Raw genomic sequence first — 26,482 nt, forward strand, 5'->3', positions numbered from 1 at the left:
CCCCATTGTGGCTTCCGCCACACCTCTCTGTATGGCTCAGAGGGCTCTCTGAAGGCCAGCTCCTCACATGGCTGGGTCCTGCCAGCAGCTGTAGGGGCCCTGGGCTGAATGAAGGAGATTCCGGCCAAGTGAGTCTGAAGTCACCTGCTCCAGGTACACAGGAATCTGTCAGAGTAAATCCAAGGCCACCCCAAGGGCAGAGAGGAGAGCTGGAGAAATGAAAACCTCACTCCCTGTCTTCCCAGGACAGCTCTTGCTAGAACCTACTCACCTTGACATGGGATGTGGCTGAGGCCCTTCTCTGGGGTGACAAACTCCTTGCTGCTATTTTAATAAGCCTGAGTCCCCTTCCCCTTGCTTGGGATGTTTTTCCTTTCTGCCCAGTCTTCAAACTCCTACCACCCCTCAAGGCCCATCTCAATCTAACCTGTTGAAGCCCACAGGGATCACACATATATCTTAATTCCTATAACACAGGGAGTCTGTGCTACGCCTCTGAGCACCTGTTTGCACATTATGGGAAGTATTGTTGATATTTCCTGGGTGTGAGTCTGGTTTTCCCAACCAGATCCTCAAGGGAGGAGACTTATCTTCCACTCCAGGATCTGGCACAATTATGGAAGTATTACTTCCAGGTACTTCCAGAATTAGCTGGCTATTAGCTGGTGAGTTTCTCTGAGCTTCTTCTGCCCCAAAATACATGTCCAGTGACTTTCTTTTATAAGGGTGTTACAAGAAAAATATCCTTCTGGGTTATCACTGATAATCAGTAGTGGTGATGGTGGTGACTACAACCAAAACCACCTACAGTACCCAGAGCGGTTGTCTCCAAGTTCATGGGTCGACTGCATCAGAATGACCCGGAAAACTTTTTAAAATATAGATTTCTGGGTTCTACTTTCAGCAGATTCTATTAGTAATCCTCTTGTGTGTGCTGTTTCCTTGCTCAGTTGTGTCTGACTCCTTGCGACCCCATGAACTTAGTCCACAAGGCTCCTCTGTCCTTGGGATTTTTTCAGGCAAGAATACTGGAGTGGGTTGCCATTTGCTCCTCCAGGGGATCTTCCCGACCCAGGGATCGAACCTGTGTCTCCTATGTCTCCTGCACTGCAGGCAGATTCTTTACCTGCCGAACCATGGGGGAAGCCCTAATAATCCTCTTAGATGATTATAATGTACAATTGGGTTTGCAAACCATACACAGTTTAAAAAAAAAATCCCAAGGGACAGGCATCATTAGCCAGAACGTGAAGAGACTGTGCAGAAAAGACAGGGAGTGTTGGGTCGGGTCTTGGCCAGGGGCACCTCCAGACCAGCCTGTCCTGTCTGCCCTGGGGTAAGGGGGGTGTGACGCAGCAGGAGGGGCTCGCTGCCGGTGGGGAGGTCTGCTTGCACCTGCCCATGCCTCACACTCCCCTGGGCAGAAGTGACCCCTTGGTGTGGGGTCTATGGCTTTTTCTAGGCCCCCCAAGGCCTGGAGCTTTGGGGGGCCTAGAAAAAGGACGCTGGACGGGTCCAAACTAAGTCACTGACCAGTGAGGATCTCCTGGGGGGAAGCCTCACCAGCCTGGCGGGACACGCAGGTCCTACACGTCCTAGCCTGGGTGCACCCTCCTCTCCCTACCCCCGCCCCACCAGGGCACCACAGCCACCTCTTGATCTGTTCCTGCTCCATCCTCAGCTCCTGTACCACCTCCTCAAACTGCTGCTTCTCGGCCTCCAGCACCTGGTTCAGGCGCTCAAGAGCCTGGAGAGAATCAGAGAGGAAGAAAAGAGTCAGAGACAGCAAAGCAGCCATGGGGTCAGGAACCCCCGCTCTAACCCAGAGGACACCCTGGGATTCAGTACAATCGGTACCAGACTTAGAATTAAGCCCTGAGGAGTCCTGATCCCACTCAGTGATACACAGCCTCAGTGAAACCAAGATCTGTGATGCGCTGGGCTCATTTACAACACTTCACAAAAGAATATATATACAGACATATAATTGAATCACTTCTGTTGTATGCCCAACACTAAAACAACATTGTAAATCAACTATACTTCAATAAAAATGTTAACAATCAACAAACAAAATGAAACAAAAACACACTTAGCATGCTGAGGGCAGGGTTTAGAAATTATCCCAACATTAGTTCTTACGACTGGCATGCATGCATCCTAGGTCATGTCAGACCTCTCTGTAACCTGCCAGGCTCCTCTGTCCCTGGGATTCTCCAGGCAAGAGTCCTGGAGTGGGTTGCCATACCCTCCTCCAGGGAATCTTCCCCACCCAGGGATTGAACTGGTATCTCTTATCCTCCTGTATTGGCAGGTGGGTTCTTTACCACTGGCACCACCTGGGAAGCCCTCTTATGACTGGATGTTTGGTAAAGAATCTGCTAATGCAGGAGATATAAGATACATGGGTTCAATCGCTGGGTTGGGAAGCTCCCCTGGAGAAGGAAATGGCAACCCATTCCAGTATTCTTGCCTGGAAAATCCCATGGACAGAGGAGCCTTGTGGGCTACAGTCCATGGGGTTGCAAAGAATTGGACACAGCTGAGCATCTGAGCATTCTACAACAGACTACGATAATTTTAGATGTCCGCTCTGCTGGGCAGCTCCAGTCACTCGCACCTAAAGTGTGTTGGCTGACCCCCAAGCCCTGAAGTGAAATGTGTGGGTGTACGTTTCCATTCAAGATCTCTGGAGTGGCATTTGTTAGAAGTGACTAAGAAAAGCCATTCTCAACCCCAAAGTCACAGAATAAAGACTTTTTCTCAAGGCATCCAGGAAACAATGAGCATTGGTGGCAGCTTCCCCTGGACTCACCCCCAAGGGAACAGGTGAGGCAGAAAGCCCAGGACTAGCTGACCCAGGGAACCGGACCAGTTCCTTCAAATCTGCTGGCAAGCACAAGTGTTTTCCCAGCAAGCAGGTGCTCCCCCAGGGGACCTGTATTCCTGGGGTTCAGTAACAGGTAGTATTGGTGGGTACACGTCAAGCCAAGGGTGGTTAGAAGCATTTTGTGACAACTGCTTTGTTCCTCCACATATTACTCTGTGGGAGAATATTATTTCTAGATGCACATTCTCTCTTATCTTCTAGTTCTGAATTACGCCCTCATTTTTCACCCAGAGGCTTTGTTCTCAAGGATAATGCAAACCCTGCCAGGGAAGTCGGTGGGGGGTTGGGTGCTGCCTATAGGGGGAAATTGCCCTTGGCCTTGAGGAGAATCAGAGAAGGAATAAAATCCAAGGAAAGGGAAGAGTCCGATTCCAAACCCTATGTCCTTCACCCCTAAGCTTTTTACCCAAAAAGTTGCTATTTTTTCCCCTTATAATTATTACTGGCATTTTAGGTGTGGCTCATAAGTGGTCATCCCTGGGGCTGCTCACAGGACTCTGATGTCCTCGTGGAACACTGCACGGCCACAGTCCACCTGTAAAAGTTGGTGGGGGCCTATGGGCCTGGCCGAGGCCAGTGGAACGTGAACAGAAGTGTGTCCCTCCGAGCAGATGCCTTTTACAGACAGGGCGTGACACGCTGTGTTCCCTTCCCTGCCACGTCAGCCAATGCTGCTGCTAACAGTGGAGCTTCCATGAGCCTGGGTTCCCCAAGCGAGGAGGCATGGAGCAGAGCCCCGGCTGAGCCATGTAGCTGAGTGAGAAATAGACCTTTGCCCTTCAATACCACTAATATTTTGGGGTTGTGTGTGATGGCAGTAGACACAGCCACATGCAGACATAATATAAATATATTTAAAATTTTATTCTTGTAGACCTCCCTCTTTTTAATCCAAGAAGAGTTCAGAGCTTCAAAAAGTTGGAAAGCCTCTGTTCTCATACATTCTCAGTAGCTGACATATGGTATTGTGAATGACGATAAACACTGATGTGGCCTCAGATTCGTATTTCCTCTCTCTCTCTGGTGGCCTCTACCTGCTGTGGCAGGGCTGTTACAGCCTGGAGGCATCCCTGGGCTTAGACCTGAGAAGTCACAAGGGCACTTGGCTCTTATGGGCACCTGGCTTTTGCTGCTTCAGAACAGATCAGATAGGACCTGACTGGAGGACACCCTCCCATGTTCTCAGCCTCTTGGCCTGGAGAGACCCCTTTTTCCAATACCTCAACTTGCAAATATTTCCCTTTACTTACTATTACTCTGTGGTGTCTTTTTATAATTGAAAATGAGAGAAAATAAATTATTAAAACCCCATGGAAATGTCCATACACTGCTGATGGGAGTGTCAATAGGTACATATTTTTAAAAAGCAGTTTGGCCATATGCATCAGAAGGTCTAAAAGTTCTTGCCCTTTGAGTCAGTAATTCCACCTATAGGAATTTATCCTAGGGAAATAATTAGAAAAGTAGACCAAGATTTATATACAAAGATGTTCACTGTGGCATAATTTATAATAGTGAAAACAGCCTAGATGTCCAAAAGTAGAAGATTAATGAACATCACAATCAGTGCTTGGTCATTAAAATTGATATTTTCAAAAAATATTGAATGACATGGAAAATTGCTGAAGGTATAGTGTTAATGAAGGTAAAATGAAAGATATCATGAAAAAGCCCATAAGACTGAGTATCTAATATGACCCTATTAGGTTTAAAATATATATAAGAATAATCTACAGGAACAAAGACAAAGAAAAAAGCTGAATTGACAGTAATTGTCTGTGGAGTTGTAGGGTTAAAGGTAAAACTTGTTTTCTTTTTCACGTTTTCTAAGTTTTCTACAAAAAGCATGATTTCTACCATTATGGGAGAAAGGTCTATATTAAAGAGCAAAAAGAAAGAGAATCTTCTTCCTGGATGCTGACTTCTTTCCCATCTTCCATTTCATCCAGATGATTCTTAAATGCTGTCCAAGTGTAGCCTAAGAATGCTGACTGGAGTGGCACACACAGTCTATAAGCCTGAAGCAGCTAGAAGCTCCTGTTCATGCAGCCCAAGACGGCACGAGTCTTTGAGGCCCCCTGCCACAGGCTGCGGTCAGCTAAGACCCACAGCAGCTCAAGTCTTCATCCACCACATCATGCGTCTGTCAGTGACTGTTGGACTTACTAAGTTGCCAAAGTATGAGGCTGGAAAGAAGTCGGTAGAAAGCAGATTCCAGTTCCAAGGAAAGAAGAGCTTTCAAATAATGGAACAATAATGCAAAGGACATCTCCTAAGCTGCCCGTGGCAGAATCACCATCAACACCCATCAGGGAGGTCACCTGAGAGTCTCACCTAAAAGGGAGAGGTCCTTTCCAGCTCCAAGAGTCTGAGTTCTGACTGGGAGCACTCCACAGGCAAGAACCCTGCCTGAAGGGTCCTGTGCATTTCTGATTTCCCGTGTGCCTGCCCACGTGCAAGGTTGAACTCTCACAGTTCAATCAGAAGAGGGAAGACAGGACAGCTGCCCTCCCCCAGGGGATAAGAGTGATGCGACCATGCCCAAAGGAGCCACGGACACCTGAGGGACCTGTGCCCAAGGAAGGGCATTGTCTTCTGGAGAAAGGCAGAACATTGTTTTATTTTGTTTTTGTCTGCACCACGCGGAGGCGGAACTTCATGGACCAGGGATTGAACCCACGCCCTTTGCAATGAAAGCACAGAACCTTAACTACTGGACTACTGGGGAAGTCCTAAAGGCATTATCTTTTGATCTCAGGGCAGAAGAGCCCAGGACAGTGCCCTTTGAACTCTCAGCTCGTGCCCCTTGAGTTCCTGGCCCTTTCTACCACGTGGAGGATGTCAGAGCCACATGATCACACAGCGCCCGTCGGCCCAGACCTTACTGGTCCACAAAGCACCCCCTGCCTTCTGTTTCAATGAGCCCCACAGCAACCTGGGAGCCAGCCAGGTACAGCCATCACTCTTACCGGAGCAACACGGAGACAAACGTGCCCACGGTCACACAGTTAGTGATAGACTGGTACCAGACCCTGCGTCTCCTCTGAAGCCAAACTACCTCTTAAAGATCAGAGAATCTTCAACTTATCACTGGGCCAGGGTACCACATGCCTTTCTAAGTGGCCCAAGCAAGGCATTCCCAGAGCATCTCTGTGACCTGGATGCAGATGGGAAAGGATACGGGGGCAGGTGGATCCATAATATAGATGAACAAGGCAAGGGAGGGAAACCCTGGACAGCATGACTCAGGGAGTTCTATTCTCCATCTAGAGCACACAGCTGCCCCAGAAATGTGAACTTGAACACCCTCCTCTCCCTCCTGCCAGCCCGGGGCAGCCTTCACCGGGGCACCAGCTGGACTCTAGTGAGTCTCACTCACATTTTGTACCTAAAACCCAGGAAATTCACAGCTGGCCGGCCTCCCTCCTTCAGCGTGCTAGGGCTTTAAGCGAGGCCTGTGAGCAGTGGGTCTCTGCTGGCCTCATTTCCTGGCTAAAGACCTAGATAGAGTGTCTAAATTTTCCTCGGGCTGACTGCTGCCCCAGATTTAGCCTCTCTGATGGATAAGTCTGTCTCCCCCTGCCAGTGGCTGTATCTGTCACTCCATCCCATCCCCTGGCTTCCTAAATTACCTGCCTTTAAGTTGCTGACAATCTACCCTGTCTCACTTCTCAAAATGTACAGAACAGTCAAAAGAAAATGCCCACACTCTAATACAGGAGGGACCCATTTGAGAGCCTGATCCTAGGGGCCACATGTAGCTGGGGGGAGAAGGCTCAATGCTGTCACCACGCCAATCCTCAAATCCATGCGATCCTAATAAAAATCCTCAGATTTCCTTCTCTGTTTGTTTGGTTGGTTGGGTTTTTGTAATTAACAAAATGACACTGAAATCCAGCTGGAAGAAAAAAATGGGTGAGAATACCTGATAACATTTTGGAAGAAGAAAAATGAGGGTGGACTGTCCTACCGGCTAAAAATCAAGACGCAATGTAAAATTATAAGAATTAAAAATATTAAGTCATTCCACAGCATTATCGAGCGCCCATCCTAGTTCAGGTACTCTGAAAGGCCCCAGCAGTATTCAGGGTGCAACATCGCCGTGAGGCTGCTGCTTTTTTTTTCTTTCCCTGTGATATGCTTCTTCACTGTCAAGTCTGTTCCCAAGCCCAGGGAGGGTGGTTGGGAAGGGCAAGAGGTTTGTGAGAATCAAGTCAGAGAAGCAGGCACTGAGCCCAGCCCTGAACTTGCCTGGGAGAGATAAGCAACAGGAACCAGGCAAAGAGAAATGGACTAAATCAGGCCCTCCTTCTGTGGGTGTGCCGGGGCATGCCATTCTGCGGCTTGGACCTCAGGCAGTTCAATTGTAGGATGGACTCACAGTTAACGATTGTAATACTAACAAACACATATGTTCATTAAGCACGTACTCTGTGCTAAGCACTTTATATATCACATCTCACTTAATCCTCAAAACATCCTGATAAGATGGCTTCTATTATTATCTCCATTTTTCACTTAAGGCTATTAATGTTCAGAGAGGCGGAGTAACTTGCCCAAGGTCACACAGTCAGAAGCAGTGAAGGTCCAATCCAGACACAGGCAGCCTGGCTCCAAGTCAGCACTGATAACCACTACCCTACCCTGCCCTTCATGGCTCCTCAGAACAGGCAAGGCCCAGGGTTTCATGGAGATCCCAAATAGTGTGGATTTCAGCAGCCCTAGTCTTCAAACGAGGCAAGGGTCTCCTTCACCCCACAGGCTGCCTCCGGCCAATGCTTGGCCTCCTTAAAACTTGTCTGTTAACATTTAGAGGATGAAGGAACCTCTGATATCTTCCAACCCAGTCACCTTTATGGGGCCAGAAGTCCCTCTGGATGAAAAAGGCCACCTCATCCTCCTGTGAATATCAGTAGTGACAAGAAGCTCGTTGCCTCCTGACACAGCTTATAAAATTTCTGAATGGCTCTTTCTTTAGAAAGTGAACACCTACTCTTTTGACTTTCCTCCCTGGGGATTGGTAAGGAGAAACACACTTCTTGTCAAAAAGCAACAGCAAGTCCCAAGCACTGTCATCTCAGCAGCTTCCCTGCTCTGCCCATCTGATTTCCCAGCAGGTTGTCTAGGAACCCGTCTCCCCTATACCCTTCCCTAATGCTAGGAACATGGGTCAGCGCACAGCGGCTGTGAAAGGGCCCACAGAGCGGGAGGCGGTGGGGAGTGGCCTCAACGTGCCCCTACCTCTCTCTGCTCCCTCTGAAGGCAGAGTTCTTCGGTCTCTTCCATCAGTTTGTCTGCCAAAGCAAGCATACACACTCTCACAAGATGCTCACTGCAGATCCAGTCCTGAGGGGTCACTGCCTCAGGGGTCACGCCTCCATTGCCCCCAGCTCCTTCCAAGGATGAGGTTGGCACTGCTGGCCCCAAGGCCAGCCGGGGTTGGCCACTGAGGGGCCAGGAGGGGCCAGCTCCTGGGGCTGCAAACTCTGTGCTGGCCTGATCTGCTACCCTCCTCTCCTGGCAATGACCCCGCGTTGTACATTCACAAGAAAATGACATCTCATCTTTGAAGCTCAAGTGCGTCTCTGCACCCCCATTGTGCTGTTAACCTTTGCACTGATGTCTGGCTAGTGAAGTAAGGCAGGTCCTGGGAGCAGAGGGTGTCTAGAGCAGGCAGAGGGGAGTCAGTGCTCTGGTCCCCACATGTTTAAGGAGGCAGTAAGGGAGAGGGTCGCAGGCAAAGGACCAACCTCCCAGACTTACTGTCTTCTTACAGAGCATGCCTACCAGCTAATCTCATTGGAAAAGACCCTGATGCTGGGAAGAATTGAGGGTAGGAAGAGAAGGGGGCAACAGAGGATGAGATGGTTGCATGGCATCACCTACTCAATGGACATGAGTTTGAGCAAACTCCAGGAGACAATCAAGTACAGGGAAGACTGGCGTGCTGCAGTCCATGGCATGCTGCTGCCCACGAGGTCTCAAAGCGTCAGACCCAACTTAACAATTGGACAACAACCACTAGCCAATCAGGGGCACATGGGCCTAGAACCTTAAAGAGGGTTGGGGGTGAGAACTGGGGTCTGGGGGCAACATTCTCTCCATTTGTGGGGCCCTTGCTGCACACCAGACACAGGTGTTTCTAGGCATTTCCACCACCTCTAAAAGTTGGGGGCTAATTTTGTCTCCAGTTTAAGGGTGAGGAAACTGAGGCTTAAGATGAGCTGCCTAAAGATCCACACAGCTGATGGATAAATGACAAAGCTGGGTCCAGAGCTCAGGCTCCTAACCACTAGGCTCTCTTGCCTCCTGTCATGCCAACCCAGAGGACTCATATCATGCCATATAGCCCCCCAGGCTCTGGGCTGGTCTCCGGCTCCTTGGAGCCTGCTAAACCCCTACCCAAGACACGCTCCCTCAGTCCTGCGCCAAACCTTGGGCTGCAGCCCCTGGCCCTGAAATGCTATCACCAGAGAGCCTGTTTGCAGCCCATCCCTCAGCCAACCTAAATACTCCTGCTTCTCCTTGGCCAACTGCAGCCCCTGGGCCTCCAGGCTCTTGATCATGGCTTCTCCCAGCTGGGCATTCTTCCAAGTCCTGGGGAGGGAGGGCAGATGGAACAGGAGAGAAGAGGAAGACACACACAACTGTTAAAACAGAAGGCTGGAGGAGAAAGAGAACGTGCAGAGTGTGTCCTCGTCATCCTTTCTCCCCAGAATCCCAGCCGCACCCACCCTGGGCCCCGTGACTCTGGGCGTGCCACCAGCATCGATCCACTACAGTCCCCGGAGGCTGGCCCAGCCTGCAAAGTGGGCCACCAGAGGCTGGGCCAATAGCACTTTGGGAGCAGGAAAGAGATTGCTTCCTGGGCTGCTTTCTAGACCACTGAACGCCCACCACCTGCCACAAGGCCTGGCCCAGGGCACCACTCAGAATCATCTGTGGAACCAAAAGCACAGCCCACCACAAATAGGCAGGGGCTGAGACAGGGGTCTGTGTGCAAATGGGCTGTGTTGGGCTGGAGGTTTCTGTACCTGGGCAAACCACTGGTCTGTGCTAGGATAACTTAGGGCCTGGGGAGATGGGATGGGTGTCAGGAGGCTGCCAACTTCTCAATAGTGACACTGGATTTGCTCCCGAGAGTAGGAGACAAATGGTGTCTACGTATGCCACCTGTGACTCTAAACAAGCAAAGCTCACTTTGCTCGAATCTTATTTAGAAGACTCCCCAAAGATTCTCTAAATCTGGTCCATCTCCACTCCCCACACAAACCAGCTCCCCCCAGCCCTGTGCTTCCCACCCTGCCCTCTCCCAGGGTGTCTCCATGCCCACCAGGATCCCAGTCGAGAGGCAGGGAGGTCAGGGTTGGCTTAGCCCACACTCTTTCCCCTTCCAGACCGTCAGGCTGCCCCCGCTTCCTGCCCAGGTGCACTTACACCTTCCCAGACTCCTGCAGCATCTCCAGCCACTGGGTCTGCTCAAACTCCGACTCGGCGGCCAGCAAGATGGTCCCCTGCCAGGAAGAGAAGACACGGGTGTGCCTGAGAGGAGCCACTCCAGGAGCCACCACTCGGCCTCTGCAGGCCTGCTCCATGCTCTCACCCATGTCCCCAAGTCACTGACACTCTTCTCAGGCAAGCCCACTGGAGGGGATGCCCCCAGGGAGCCTGGGGTCCCAGGGAATCTGCTCTGTTTCTGCGGAGCCCAGGCCAAGCGGAGAGCCTTACTCACGTGGAAATCCTGGTGGGAGATTTTCATGGCATAGGGCATGCTGGGCTCTTCCTTGGCTTCCACCAGGCAGCCGCCCAGAGGGATGACACCCTGAGAAAGAACCAGGACAGTGGCCCCCATTCCCCACCCAGCCCAGGTCACCAAAGGCCTCTGGGAGCCTCAGCCAATATCCAGGTGTTGCTAAAGGCTTGAGGCTAGAAGCCAGACCAGAACTCTCCCAGAGGGACACAGGAGGGACACAGCCTGGGAGGGGGCCAGGGTGGCTTGTGCGCCGCCCCCGCCCTCCGCCCCACGACAAAGACTCTCTGTGGGACCTGAGCAAGACACCGGAGAGCACCCTCCCCTCAGAGGATACCGTCCCCTGTTGTTCCCACTGGGCCCTCCCGACTGTGCCCTGGGGAGAGGCCCCTCACCTTGGGATGGATATTGAAGTATTTATTGGTTTCAAAGCTCTTTTTTTCGCTCTCAGAGTAGTAAAGAAGGAAGCTCTCTTTGATGATGCAAAACCTATAGTGGGTGGTGGGGAGGAGGGGCAAACAGGAGGGAAGGGGTGAGGTTTCTCGGGATGACAAGAGCACCCTTGGGGCATCTGTGCTCACGTGGGGAGCCCACGAGGACACTGTGCAGACTCATCTTTGCCAACTCACGTGCCACATCCAGGCAAAGTCCTCAGCTGGCCAGCCCCCCACCAACAGGCAGCCCACCCTCACGCCAGTGGACGAGCGGAAGTGGGAGGCCCACAGGCAGCCTCCACGGCTGGCTCCTCCAGCCGCTGAGCCACCCCCTTTGGCACAGGGGGGTATCTGTGGTCCTTCCCCTCAGGTACCTTCAGCCCTGTGAGTCTACCCCAGGAGGGGCAGGAGAAGGGCTGGAGGACCCACAGTTCCAAAGTGGGTCTTTTGACAAGTGGTCTTGAAGACTGGCAATCAAATGGCATGTGGGTACCAGGCTGGTGAGGCCAGGCCTGCAGCCTACATGTGACACCTGCATTGCCTTTGGTCTTGGATGTTCCAAGGCCTCCTTTCTGGGCCCTGGGGCTAACTTAGGGCTTCCCTGGGGGCTCAGACAGTAAGGAATCCACCTCCAGTGCAGGAGATGTGGGTTCGATCCCTGGGGTCAGGAAAATCTCCTGGGGAAGGGAATGGCTACCCACTCCAGTATTCTCGCCTGGAGAATCCCATGGACAGAGGAGCCTGGCGGGCTACAGTCCATGGGGTCGCAAAGAGTCAGACACGACTGAGTGACTAACACTTTCACTTTGGGATCTCTAGGCCCTTGGTGCTTTCTGACTTTGATGCCCACAGGCGGAGCTCTTGCATCCACCCAGGGGACTCTCACAGGACTGATGACTAGATAAGACACCAGGAGAAGATCCAGCTGGACCTGAAAGCCCAGAGTGATAGCTCCATCCTCCTGGGGCAGCTGCTAATGCTGCTGTTGGAGCCATGGGACTAGGGGGAGCTAGAAACACCGCTCAGATGGGCTCATGACGGCCAACAGCATGACTTTCCCCTGCTCTGAGTTCAGTGACATCACACCGGTAGCTGATATCAGTCAGAGTGGGAATATTTACACCATGGAAATCATCAAATGCTACAAAACATCAAGGGCTCCACCCCACCCCACCCCCAAGAGAGCAAGTGGTTAAACATTCACTGGCACACCCCTGGTTGGACCCACCCTCTTGGGAGGGACTCGAAAAGGGGCTGGTGAATCTCTGAAGGTGCCACCAGCCATGGGGACGCTCCCGAGGCCACAGCTACAGTGGGAGGGTCGTTGTGATTGCCGACAGCTGCTGTCTCACCTCCCCCAGGAAAGGAGCTCAGCTCTGTCCTTTGCTGTGCACCCCACCCCACCCATGCTCTTTATTTGCATGGACCCTCTCGGCCCACCCAGACACTGAGGACAGCTGTGGACCTCAGAGGTGACTTCCTGCTAAAGCCGATTCACCCCGCCGCCAACCCCACCCTCCAGTGGAGGAAGAACACACGAATACCACTGTCTGCAGAACAGTAGGCACGTTCTGGGCCCCCCAGCACCTGACCCCTGCCCATTTTCTCAGCCTTCCTGCCACTTCTGCCCTTTAGCCCCTTGGCCCCACGAACACTAAGCTCTCTGCCTCCCGCCTCACTCTGTCTTGCACGATCCTGAGAAAGAGACCACACAGTTTTCCCAGGAATGCCCACCCTCTCTCTCTTCACCTGGCTGAAACTGTCTCACCGTTGGTGACCAGACCAGCTCCTGTACGTGCTGACCTGCCATGCACTTGGCACTTAGCACCACTGCCGCACCCTGGGTGCTCACTCTTGTCTGGAGGACCTGTCATGGTCCTTCGGCCCTGTGGGACAAGAGAGATGTCCCCTGACAGTTTCAAAGGAAATTCATAGAGCAGATAAGAACACAGACCTGTCATTTCTCAGCCTGGGGTCGGGGGGGAAGGGGGAGGGGCTAGACCAAGTAAGCTTGCCTCTCTGAGCCTCAGTTTATTCACTTGTAGAATGGGAGTGATAACATGGACCTCATCTGGTTATTGTGAGGATCAGATGAGACTGTGCTCATCACTCTGCCAATCTGAAGAAGAGCCAGGACTGGACTGAGTGGCACATCTCCACAGTCCTGTCACCCACAGGAAAATGGGAGGCAGGGGACACAGGACCGCCTCTTAGGGACCCTTCTCCTCCCCTTTCAGTGGTTACTGAAATACTGCTATGGAATGAACTGTATTCCCCCAGATTTATAAGTTGAAGCCCTAACCTCCAATGTGACCGTATCTGGAGACAGGGTCTTTTTTTTTTTTTAAGATTTTTAAGATTTTTTAAGATTTTTCTAAGGTTCTTGTGGACCATTTTTAAAGTTTCTATTGAATTTGCTACAATATTGCTTCTGTTTTATGTTTTGGTTTTTTGGTCCCAAGGCATGTGGGATCCTAGCTCTCCCATCCCAACCAGGGATCAAATCTGCAGCCCCTGCATTGGAAGGTGGACTCTTAACCACAGGACTACCAAGGCAGTCCCTGGAAGTAGTCTTTAGATAGTAGTTAAGGTTACATGAGGTCAAGAAGTGGGGCCACAATCCGATCCTATTAAGATGAAGCATTTGCTCTCCCACTTGGCCCCTTTAGAACACAGTGAGAAGGCAGCCATCGACAAGCCAGGAAGAGAGTCCTTCCCAGAAAGAACCTGCTTACGTCAGAACCTGATCTCAGACTTTCAGCCTCCTAGGAAAATAAATTTCTGTTGTTGAGCAGAGGGTTTAACAGTGTAACAGATTGTTTATTCAAGCTATGGTATTTGCCTGAGCTGACCAAGATAAATACTTCCTTGCCTTTGTGACACTTCTAGAGACTCCTCCTCACTCAGAGCAAAGCACTGTGCCGGGGATTCAGTGAAGGTGGCAGACAGATGGTCACTAGACACACGGGCAGGGAGAAAACAGGGCTCTGGAGGCAAACAATCCATATCCCTCAAGCCACAGCCTCCAGCAGGCTCCCAGCCTTGCAGGGTCTTCCCTTCAAAGCTCCTCTACAAAATGAGGCTTCGAGAACCTGTCTCCTGGGGCTGCTCTGAAGAAACGTTCATTGGTTCAATAAATAATCGCTGCACTTCCACCTGTGCCAGGCAATGTTCTGAGTGTCGGGGACAGAGATGTGGACAAGAGAGACACAAATCCCTGTTCCCATAGAGCTTATACTTGAGTGTGTGTAGTGGGGAGGCAGACAGTAACTAAGTTAGAAAGAAAGACTTGCAAAGTACCAGATGTTGATAAATGCTATAGAGGAAAATAAACCAGGGGAATTGATGGGGTGAGGCGTGGGTGGGCGAGGTTTTGATATTAAACAAAGTGGTCAAGGAGAGCCTGAAGGCATTATCTGTGGAAAGGTAAGTGTTCCAGGCAGAGGAGCCGTAGGTGCAAAGGCCCTGGAATGGGAAGTGTGCCTGGTTCTGGAAGGAACTGCAATGTGGCTGCAGCAGAAGGAACCAGGTAGAAAGCAGATTGTGTAAGGCCCTGTTGGCTACTATAATAGCATTAATGATAAAGCTAACGTTTATTTAGCACTTACCCCAAGCAATATGTTATTGCAAGTAGTTACCTTTGTTAATACATTTAACACTCACTATTATCCGACAATTGGAGAAGGCAATGGCACCCCACTCCAGTAGTCTTGCCTGGAAAATTCCATGGACTGAGGAGCCTTGGTAGGCTGCAGTCCATGGGATCTCGAAGAGTCGGACACAACTGAGCGACTTCACTTTCACTTTTCACTTTCATGCGTTGGAGAAGGAAATGGCAACCCACTCCAGTGTCTATGGGGTCGCACAGAGTCGGACACAACTGAAGCGACTTAGCAGTAGCAGCAGCATTATCCAATAAGGGCTTCCCTGGTGGCTCAGACAGTAAAGAATCTGCCAGAAATTCGGGAGACTTGGGTTCAGTCCTTGGGTGGAGAAGATCCCTTGGAGAAGGAAACGGCAACCCACTCCAGTATTCTTGCCTGGAGATTTCTGTGGACAGAGGAGCCTGGCAGGCTACAGTCCACGGGGTTGCAAAGAGTTGTTAATGACTGAGCGACTAACACTTTTATTATCCTATGAGGCAGGTGTCTACATTTTCTATGGGCAGAAATGAAGCAGAAAGGTGACATGACCTGCTGAAAATCAGACTGCTAGTTGATAGAGGCTGATTTTTCCTCTGAGTAGGAGGGACAGGTACTGGAGGGTTCTGAGGGGAGCGATGCAATCCAATTTGCATGGCAGAAGGCTCAGTCCAGCCGCTGGGCTGAGGACAGACCGTTGCTGGAGGGCTAGGGGGTCATGCATGGGATCCCTTCGGGGCTGGGGCCACAGGAGGGACAGGAAAGGACCCAGGGAATGAAGGCATGAAAAGTCCTCCACACCCGTCTGCCACGTAGGATGTCACGGCCCTCCTCTCTGTGCCCGCTGAGAGGCAGGGGAAGACGGATGTCCAGGGCATGCTTTGTTCCAGACTTCAGCAGAGCTAGGGGCTCCCATGGCTACAGGGGTCATGAAGGGTCACGTGCCATGCATGCCAAGCCTTGGTCTGGCTGCAGCTGCTCTTGGTTTGCTTTGGGTGGGGATGGGAATCAAGGGAAGGGAGCTGGCATGGACCTGGAGGAGGAGGGTGACTCCCTGGCTGGCAAGGAGGAGGATCGCCCAACAAAGGGTACATCTGGCAAGGTCACTTCGAGGACCCAAAGGGCTGGCTTTGCTTGTAACCCTGTCTCAGTGCCTGCCCGCTGCTCCAGCCGATGACTCTCAGCTTCTCTGCAGCAGTGGGGGCCCAAGGTCAGAGTGCCCTGCACAGAGGGATGCTTCCTCTTCCTGCCCCTTCCTCCAACATCCCCTTACTCCCGGGGTTCTCATTCTGACCACAAGCCAGGGGCTGCCTCCTTCTGAGTCCTGCCGAGTTGGGCTCACTGAATAAGGGCTGGAGATAGACACTGGTTGTTTAGCTGTTCTCATGTGCTGCTTTCCATGCTGGATGTGAAAGAAAAAATGAAAGTGTTAGTTGGTCAATTGTGTCTGACTCTGCGACCCCATAGACTGTAGCCCACCGGGCTCCACTGTCCATGGAATTCTCCAGGCAAGAATACTGGAGTGGGTTGCCATTACCTTCTCTAGGGGATCTTCCTGACCCAGATATTGAACCCGGTCTCTGGCATTGCAGGCAGATTCTTTACTGTCTGAGCCACCAGGGAAGCCCTAGGTATCAGCATTTGATCCATGTAATAATCCTGGAAGGTAGGGCTTTTTGTTCCCATTTTACAGATGAGGAAACTGAGGCTAAGAGATGAAGCTACACATGCAAGGTCATATAGCCAGGGTAGAGGTAGACCTGGGACTGGAAACACAGACAACAGCCTCTGTTCCTACTCCCATACCACACTGCCTCAGAAGCTGCTTTGGCCTTTGGGCCATCACCTGGGCAGGAAACAGATGGGCCAAAGGCAGTAGGTTTCAAGGCTGGGGTAGACAAGCATCAGAACTCTGCCACTTACCAGCTGTGTGACCAGGGCAAGTCCTCTGATCTCTCTAGGGCTCTGGTCCCCCAGGGGAACTTGAAAACACTAATAGTACATATATCTCTTAGGGTTGTTGGGATAACGAAAAGAGTTGTTCACATAAAGTCTTTGAACATTGTGTGACACATGGTAAATGTTCCTTAAACATTTACTTTTATTACTACTAATAATATTTATTATTATTAGGTTCAGTGTCTGCCACTGCCTCCCCTGACCTCCTTTCCCATTTGTGCTCAAAAAACTACTGGCAAGAGCTCTTGGCTTCAGCCCAGCTGGCCAACTCGCTGTCCTCCAAATACACAGCCCTTTCCTGCACCCGCCCCTCCCTCCTGTCCAAAGCTCACCCTTCTACCCAGGCCAACTTCAGTCCTGGGCAAAGCTTGGTCTCCAGTCCTAGCCCCTGGGGTCTCCCTGTCTAGTCCTAAGCTTCAGTGAAGCCCAGAGCGTGTACATGAGTAAAGGGTCTGTGTCTGCCCTGGCTGTGTCTTCTCTCTGGTCTTAAAGAATTTCACCTCTAGATGAAGGAAAATTTACCAGGTACCAAGACGCTCACTTTTCTAAGTGTTTTATTGACATTATCTGATTTAATCTCTCACGACAACTCTGAGAGTTGGGGCTGTATTTCCACTTCACTGATTTAGCAGCTAGTAAGGGGCAGACCGGGAATTCAGTTTGCCGGCTTGTTACCAGACCAGGTTCGTCAGCCCGACGTGCAGCAAGCCAAATGCTGAGACGCCGAGGTTTGCAGCAGAGAAGGAGCACGTGTGTGGCGGCCAGTAGCTCATGTTATGTGTATACTAACACCACGTTGGAAGTTAAAACCTACTGAGAAAAAATTATGCAACTTGGCTCCAACAAGTGTCACCCGAAGAACCTGGATTCTTAGGAAATACCTTCTCGTGGATTCTGTAAGGAACTAGGTCTATATCTAGGATATATCTATATCTATATCTAGTAATCCTATAACTAGGATTACTTAAACTGTCTTTTTTTTCTAAGATTTTCTTTCTTGATATGGAACCATTTTTAAAGTCTTTTATTTGCTACAATATTGCTTCTGGTTTTTTCATGTTTTGGTGTTTTGGCCCCAGGGTTTGTGGGACCTAACTCCCCAACCAGGGTTTGAACCCTCACCCCCTACAGTGGCAGGCAAAGTCCTAAACACTGGACGACTAGGGAAGTCCCCTAGACTGTCATTCTCCTGTGAGCTGGCTAGGATTTATACTCCTTCTTGGTAAAACCCTGTACTTGCTCTTTGCCACGTATCCTTAAGCCCCAAACTCTAATTCATATGATGATTATTCAACATAAAGACTAAAGCGCCTGCCTTCAAAAGAGGAAAAAAACCCAGATCCTAAACATGGTCCCATGTTTGCAATCAAACGCAAAACAATTCCATTCCTCTAATTCTCCAAAGGCTTTCCACCCTTATCAGCAGAATGTGGTCCTCTTCTGCCAAAGCTGAGGAACTGAATCAAGAGATAGGGGAGGACTGAAAGCATGAGCCATGGGCTGAAAAATCCGTAACAGAAACTGGTGACTAACACAAATTCTTGAGCTTGTCTTAACAGACCACCAGATAAGGGAAGAGCTTGTTTAAAAGCCCTCTGCTTGTTACACAACAAACTGGCTGAAACTGGGAGGACCCAACACATCTGATCAGAGTCTGCACAGAATAGACCTGCTCGCCCCACAGGTGACGTCACAGCCCAGGTTCCCTCCATATCGGACTTACCTGGAATTTGCACATGCCTTCCATAAAGAAGCATGTAACTCAGATGCGCCTGTGCAGAACACAGACTCCTTCACCTCCTTCCTCCAGTCACCTCCCCCCCATGCCTCAGACTCCCTTCTTGTTTAGACCATAAATACCCCAAGCTGCTTGCCTCTGGGGAGGCAGATTTGAGATTAACTCTCCCGACTCCTCACTTGGCTGCCTCGTGAATAAACCTTATCTCTGCTGCAAAGCTGGGTGGCTCAGCATCTGGCTTGCTGTGTGTCAGGCAAGCAAAGTTGGCTGGGTAACACACTGACAAAGCTCAGGTTCTCAGCCGCTCTGTTCTCTGATGCCCAGCCCCTCTCACCACTACTGTTGGCTCTCCTTACTGCTTCAGACCTGGCATCGTGATTTGTCTTCTTAGAGCTTCTCTCTGCAAGGTGACTGCAAGCCCCTGGCCAGCTCAGGTCAGAGAGCATGAGCAAATCTCCTGGTACAGTCTGGGCTTGATGATTTCCTGTCCTCAGGGAGCTTACAGGCAAACACTGATTGTACAAATCAATAATTTAAAACACAGCCAATGCTTTTACAGCTTCTCCTTTGTGCCAGGCACTGTTTTAATAACATCAGAATGGTTGTTAACCATTCACTCCTCACATGAGCCAGATGAAATGAGCGGAGAACAGAGAGGTTAAGTAGCATGCCCCAGGTTACACAGCTGGCAAGTGGGGAGCTGGGAACATTGTAAAGCACCAGGGTACCCTGCCACTTTGTAAATTTGTATGAGAAACAGGAAGACAGATGGGTGAGGAATGAATCGTTTGGGTGTCCAGCCTGGAATGTTCTCCGAGAGGGGGTGACAACTCAGCAGGGTTTGGAAGGATGAATAGGAATGTCTAGGGGACGAGGGAAGTGGAGAAGCATCTCAGACAGAAGGCACAGCAGATGCAACGAACACTGTGTTTCAAGGCTATCAGAACACGCCAGGTATCACTGGCAGCTAAGTGCCAGAGGGGTGAGCAGTGGTGTGGGGGAGGGGAGTGAGAGGTGAGTTCAAGTCAAAGACAGCAGTGGGGACCAGACACGGGTGGGGCTTGTGGTCCCTGTGAGAAGGTGGGGCCCCTTATGGCAGATGACGGGAGCTGCCAGTGGGCTTCAAAAGGGCCCTTGTGAGGTCACCTTGCAGTTTTAGACGTGGAGGTGTCTCAGAGGGTGCCACAGCTGGGCAGAGGGGCAGATTAGAGTTCTTGGTTGTTGCTGATAAAAGTCAGCAGAGCTTGCTGAATAGACAAGGGAGGGAGAGCAGAGTCTGGGATGACACGAGGGCCAGGACACTAACTGAGGTGCAAGGCAGACAAGGTGCCGTCCGAGCTGAACCAGGGAGCCCAGGAAGGTTTTCCTCAGCTTTGCTTCCACCTTTACTCCCCTCCTCAGTGCCCTGAAGGCAACAAGGGCTCAAGCAGAGTGTGATGGTCAACATGGGCCTCACAGTAGATCCAGCTGGAAGCAAGCAAAAAAGGCTACTTAGACCCACAGGTCAGAGAAGGCAATGGCACCCCCTCAGGTACTTTTGCCTGGAAAATCCCATGGACGGAGGAGCCTGGTAGGCTAGAGCCGGACCCGACTGAGCAACTTCACTTTCACTTTTCACTTTCATGCATTGGAGAAGGAAATAGCAACCCACTCCAGTGTTCTTGCCTGGAGAATCCCAAGGACAGGGGAGCCTGGTAGGCTGCTGTCTATGGGGTCACACAGAGTCGGACACAACTGAAGCGACTTAGCAGTAGCAGCAGCAGACTCACAGGTACCTTCTAAGTTGGATGGGTCCTGGCAAAGCAAGGCCCATCTACACTGTTCCGAAGGCTTGGAGGGGCAAAGCCAAGTGTGAGTGTAGGCGCTGGGAAGGGCGTTGCATCACAGAGTGAGAGAAACTTGGAGTGGGGGGAATCCTGGAGGGCAGAAGGGAGGTGGGGTGAGGGAAGAGGGCAGAGGAGAGAGGATGCAGGGAAGATCCAACAGCCTGGGCCCTACAGGGTCAAGAGACAGCATCGAACAATCCCAGCCCTGGTGGTAGTGAGATGCAGTATCTGGAAGGCTCAGGAAACCAGGGAACTGACCCAACCAGGTGCTTGCACCTCTGGGATTTAAATACCTCTCCACCCTGCTCTTTGACAAACCTTCTCTTCACGCTGAAGCAGGAAATGGCAACCCACTCCAGTATACTTGTCTGGAGAATCCCATGGACAGAGGAGCCTGGTGGGCTACAGTCCATGGGGTCGCAAAGAGTTGAACACTTACTTTCCTTTCACACAGTCTACAAGGCCCCCAGAAAGCTTGTGTGGAGGCTGGTGCATCAGTGTGGCGGTGGGGATGTGGGGGGAGACTGAGGAAGGAGCCAGAGTCCATATCTGCTAATGCAACAAGGAGCACCTACGCTGGGCAGCCAGTTCACCCACAGATAAGGAAACAAGAACTTAGAGCCCCTGGGGATCAGCAGAAACCCTGGCCTGTGGAAGTGTGAAAGGCCATGGGTTACCTGTTCCAGGAAGGCAGGACACCCAGCCTGGCGGCCTCTTCTTCCTGGGGACACCAACATCCAGAACAGGAGCAGCACCCAGGCTTCCTCAGCCCTGAGCTCCTCGGGCACTGAGAAAGGAGGTGTGGGGTGCAGAGTCAAGTAAATCCTAGAGCCAGGGAAGGACGGCTTATCAGAAGTGTCCCTTTTAGAAGTGGCAGAAATGACACAGCTCCCAGTGCATATCCCTTTTTGTTCATTCCGGGCAGCCTGGTACACTCAGGGAATGCCCACCCTGGCCTCTGTTACTTGTCTGGCTCTAGGTCTGAGATGGCAGGACAGCAAAAAATCCTGCCTGTGAAGTACCTGGGTGATGACAAGTGAGGGTTTATGCAAAGATCACCAAGTCCAAGGGGCTCCAAAAAATGTTAGCAGAGGGGATATATGTATGCCTATAGCTGATTCACATTGTTGTACAGCAGAAACTAACACAACATCATAAAACAATTGTGTGCATGCTCACTCAGTCATGTCTGACTTTGTGACCCCATGGACTGTAGCCCACCGGGCTCCTCTGTCCATGGGGTTTTTCAGGCAAGAATACTGGAGTGGGTTGCCATTTCCTCCTCCTGGGGATCTTCCCAACCCAGGGATCAAACCACATCTCTTGCGTCTCCTGCTTTGGCAGGTAGGTTCTTTACCACTTGAGCCACCTGGGAATTATACTCCAATTTTAAAAAATAAAAAACAAGTTAGCAGAATTCTTTGAACAACATAGTAAAGACAAGCTTACTATGCCAAGCAGGCAGTAATGCAGAGGCACTGGGAGAAGTAGGAGGGGACCGTGGAACCCACCTTCTGCCCCCCGCCTCCCTGTGGTGGAGTTAAGGCACCGTTACAATCACCATGGAACAGAGTGTAAACGTCACAATTGGATCCATTTCCATTTGACGGATGAGACACTGCCAGCCAGTGAGATGTGAGGCAGCTGTGCCTTGGCCTGGGTCACAGAGCTGGTCACCTGCAGAGCTGGGACTGGAACTCAGGGCACCTGCCTCTGAGCCTGGGTTCACTTGCCACCAGGGCCACAACCGCTCTCAAAAGAAACTGCTTTATATTTCCAAGTCTTGGACATAAGGCAGTTGAATCGCCTGAAAGTGTTCCGCTTGAGTTCTGGCCCTTGTTTTCAGACAACCCATCAGTACCCTCTAAAGACAGCTCCTGGGGGTGGGGAGGGAGAAGTATGTCTTATTTGCATAAGCAACTCATTTAACTTCAGGCCAGGCAAATCGTCACGTGACCCCAATGAAGCCTGACATAATGGGTGCCATTTCATCTTATAGCTACGCTAGGATCTGGAGACTGTACCCAGATCATACTTAAACTAAGGACTCAAAACAACTTTGATGCCACCATCTTAGATGGATCTGGGGAGAACTCTGAGCTGCCACCTGGCCACTGCCCACCCAAACAGTCATTCTGAAAGAAGTTGGGAGAGCACAATCTGATTATAAAAAAAAAAGAGGGGCCTGCAGACTGGGATAGAACAGACAGAAATGTTGCAGCCATGCTGGGGGGACACCTCCCAGTCAGCCGTGAGAAAGGCTATGTGAGCCAGGAAGCGAGACCAAGTCCTGGTGTCACTGCAGTGAGGCTGAGCCTGAGTGGAGGGGACGGGCCAGCTCTCCGCCCCCCAGCCCTCTGAGACAGTGTCACAGTGTCGCCTTTAGGAAGCAGTGCTCAGAGCCAAGGCTGAAACTCCCAGGCCCAAATCTCTGTGGGAAGAAAGTCTCCTCAAGTCTTTTGGCGGGATGAACACCAGCTGCACAGATCATCTTTCCACACCTGTGCAGGTTGTGGCCTGAGATTTGGGAAATGAGGCCCCCTCGTCTCCAGGGTTCCCCTGGCACTTAGCGGACACCGTGAGTCCCAGCTCCCTGAGGCAGGACTCGCAGGTGCTCCACAGGAGTGAGCTGATGCCCAGGGCCCACCGGTCACCTTATACCCGGGGGACGTGGGGGGACACGAGTGTAGATGTCCCAGGTGCAGGAAGGAGTCACCTGGGCCCTCCTCATCAGAGGCTCCAGCCTTGGGAGATGTGGAGAGCGATTAGGGAGTGGATTGGACTGCAAGGAGATTAAACCAGTCAATCCTAAAGGAGATCAACCCTGAATATTCACTGGAAGGACTGATGCTGAAGCTGACACTCCAATATTTTGGCCACCAGCCGACTCATTGGAAAAGACCCTGATGCTGGAAAAGAAGACTGAGGGCAAGAGGAGAAGTGGGCAACAGAGGATGAGATGGTGGGATGGCATCATCCGCTCAATGGACACGGGTTTGAGCAAACTCCGGGAGACAGTGAAGGACAGGGAAGCCTGGCATGCTGCAGTCCATGGGGTCTCAGAGTCGAACGTGACTTCGCGACTGAACAACAACTGGAATGCTGGGAAAAGAATGAAGCCCTGGGAGAGAGCTGGCCTGTCTGCTAGACCAGTGCCACTGCGTGGCTGACAATGGCCCAGGCAGAGAGGCTTCACTCCTGTCCTACTTGTCTCTGAGCACCTGTGTCTCCACTGCTCACAGGTGAGGGGGAGGAGTCACCCTCTAGACACCTCCCAGATCCTCTGATTACTGCTAAAAAACTCTGTGGATTCCTTTGTCTTTTTGTTGTTCATAGGGGAGAAAAGCTGGCCCTTCAGCTCAAGGGCATCTTCCCACCCTGGGAAGGGAAGGGCTACTCAGGCACTAGGAGCTGGCGGCACAGGCCCCGAGACAGGCCCTGGGCGGAAGAGGCTTTACAGAACCCAGCTGGCCGCAGCCGCTCCCATCCTGCCCATGAGTTATTTATGCAGCTCAGGAGCCTTTCCAGGCCCCCTCCTCTTAGCTGCTTCCCCCCTCAACCATGGCATCGATCGCTCTAATGGCAGGGCTCTGCGGTGGCAGGCCTGAGTGCCCCCTCCACAGGCCTTCCTGTGGCTGCTAATTAGCTGGAGTCCAAAGAGGCCACAGATAGGTAAGTGGGGCCCAAGGGGCCCTGCTGGGAAGTGAAGGGGCTAAGCTTAGCATCAGGCCTCCCCCCGCCCCATTCCAGACCCTCTCTGGCTGGCTGTTGCTGACCCAAGGCTAAATCACGTGTGTGTGTGTTTATCTGTGAGAATGGACAGAGGCCTAGAGAGGTCAGGGGAATGTTACCTCTTTCCTGAGTCCCAGGGAAGGAGGAATCTTCACACAGGGGCAACTCCAGAATTCCCATGAAGGAACAAGAGTATGAAAATCTCCTTGGAAGGGGGCTGGAGGACTTTGCAGAGTGTATACACTGTTCTGACTTGGGCTGGATGATTTTTTGAGTGGCTGTGGGAGCTACTGGTGGAGATTCTTGGGGGGGGGGTGGGGGGGCGGTGCTACAGCTCTCCAAGGCTCCCGGGCTCCATCACTGTGCTTGTGGCTGGGGAACTTTTGCCCCCAGTGCCTCCCAGGCCTGGAATCAACTGCAGATGCAGTGGCCAAGTCCCCACACCTGTGGGTGAGGGGCGCTGGGGACAGACCTGGGGGCTGCAGATCCCCAGCACTTACTAGGAATGCCGTCAGGTGAAAATGCATGGAAAGGGACGTCTTGGAGGACAAGACCCAAAGGTAATACCAAGGACAGCAGCTAGACCCAACAGAGGAGTGTTGTCTGCCTGGAGCAACTGAGGTAGAAGGGGGTGGTGGGGTGCATTCTGCTAACAGTTCTTGAATTTATAAGCTGCCTCCCCATACCCACTTGATGCCCTTGGTAGAGACAAGCCTGCTCCTGGTGCTTGAGAGCTGCTGCTCAGATTACACAGCCCTGGAAACCCCTTACAACATGGCTTCTCTGCTGCCCCAGGCCTCCCCTCAGGGGATCAGAGATAAGCTTAACTTTGGAGGAACTCAAGGAGCCACCACCCCATTAAACCCCAAAGAGAAGTCCAGCAGAAACCAGGTGTGTAAAATGTGAAACAGCATCCACAGCTCCGTTTGTTCTGTAGACATATTAAATTATTCATCAAAACAGAACATCAAAACCAACTATAACCATGTCCCTCTGGACTGTGTTCCTGGGCACAAAGGGAGCCCCCGTGCTCAGGGGCAGATGCACAGGGTGGGATGGATGGGGCATCTGGACCCCCTCCTAGTTTCCTGGCAGGGTCATGCCTCCAGGCAGGGGCCATCACACAGCAAATCTCAGAGCTGAGATCGCCCTGAAGGTGAAAAATTTCCAGAAGATGGCCCATTGCTCCTGAAACCAGCACTGGGAGATTCCTGCAAGTTCAGGGCTGTGAACTCCCCCTTCCTCCAATACCTTCCAGGCTCAGTTATGAGTAGCTACCATCCTCTGAGGAGTGGCCTTGGAGCTGGGACCTGGAAGCTGAGGCTGAAGACCCAGGCTGCTTTGACCTTACCCACCACCCCTTCCACAGGATCAGTCCTTCTGACAGGACCCATCCATGCTCAGTCCTGCCCCATCTCCCTTCCCCCAACCCCCAAGAGCCCCTCCTTTCTGTCCCAGCTTCTCTGCCTGAAGCACTGGAGTCTCTCTTCTGTAGGCCCAGTTTAAAGACACACATGACTGCATGTGCGTGCTAAGTCGCTTCAGTCCTTTCCAACTCTTTGTGACCCCAAGGACTGTAGCCTGCCAGGCTCCTCTATCCACGGGATTTCCCAGCCAAGAAAATTAGAGTGAGTTGCCATGCCCTCCTCCAGGGGATCTTCCCAACCCAGGGATCCAACTCAGTCTCTTACATCTCCTGCGTTGGCAGGCAGGTTCTTTACAACTAAAGAAGCCCCAGCTTCCACCTGGGAAGCCCCAGTTCCCAATAAGACTCCTCCAGGGGTGGACCCAGACTCTCCCAGGCCCTTCTCTCTCCCCTGGCCAGTGCCTTTCAGAAGCTCCCTCCCTGCGTGTACCAGGTTGTTGGGCTTGGGTGGAAGTGGGGGGTGGAAGGGAGGACACCCATGCCCCACCTCTACGCCCACTTCTAGAAGCCTGGGGCAGAGGGATATGAATATGATGGCACTGGGGGCGGGGTCCCAGGGAGGCTGTTTGGCTGAAGACAGGGCTTCTTTCTCCGCTGCAGAGTACGGCCCAATCTGACCCAACTGGGCTCCAACCACGGCCACGATCTCTTCTGCTCGCGCCCCCTCTCCCCAGCCCGACTTAGATTCATTCCACAGAGAACTCAGCGGCTCGACCAGCCTCGGGCAGGGATGACCCGGTCCAGGGTTGGGATCCACATCTTCCAGGAGAAGCCCCCGAAGAGCGAAACGGGGCGAGGCCAAGGTCACAAGGAAGGCAGGCGCAGGACGGCAGTGAGGGGTTCGGTAGGGGGTCCTTAGGCCCTGGTTCCCTCCCCAGGTGGTCCTCACTTGGCGCGGGAGGGGCACTCACCGCCGGGACCACTTGGCCGACGGCCTCCCGAAAGACCGCTTCCACAGCACACCGTAGAGCTGCACCTTGGTGCTGATGTCTAGCGCGTCCGAGTCAGCCTGCTCCAGAGACGGCGAGGGCGACACCGAGTTGGACTTGGACGTGAACATCCTGCCTCGGCGGGGCTACCCGCGGC

The 26,482-nt window shown here is 52.0% G+C and overlaps 1 protein-coding gene across 1 annotated transcript in view; it reads right to left on the reverse strand.

Annotated features, from left to right (window-relative positions):
- Positions 1-26,482, reverse strand: part of PLEKHD1 (pleckstrin homology domain containing, family D (with coiled-coil domains) member 1) — a 43,955-nt gene that overhangs the window by 4,996 nt on the left and 12,477 nt on the right. Inside the window, exons 4-10 of the mRNA XM_010846819.1 lie at positions 26,308-26,405; positions 11,036-11,129; positions 10,623-10,712; positions 10,328-10,404; positions 9,396-9,487; positions 8,132-8,184; positions 1,653-1,747 (exon numbers count right to left, since the gene is read on the reverse strand). Coding sequence (XP_010845121.1) covers positions 1,653-1,747; positions 8,132-8,184; positions 9,396-9,487; positions 10,328-10,404; positions 10,623-10,712; positions 11,036-11,129; positions 26,308-26,405 — 599 coding nt within the window. The remainder of the gene's footprint in view (positions 1-1,652; positions 1,748-8,131; positions 8,185-9,395; positions 9,488-10,327; positions 10,405-10,622; positions 10,713-11,035; positions 11,130-26,307; positions 26,406-26,482) is intronic.

The sequence above is a fragment of the Bison bison genome, unplaced genomic scaffold (assembly GCF_000754665.1).
Source record: "Bison bison bison isolate TAMUID 2011002044 unplaced genomic scaffold, Bison_UMD1.0 scf7180017864239, whole genome shotgun sequence".
Taxonomy (NCBI): domain Eukaryota; kingdom Metazoa; phylum Chordata; class Mammalia; order Artiodactyla; family Bovidae; genus Bison; species Bison bison.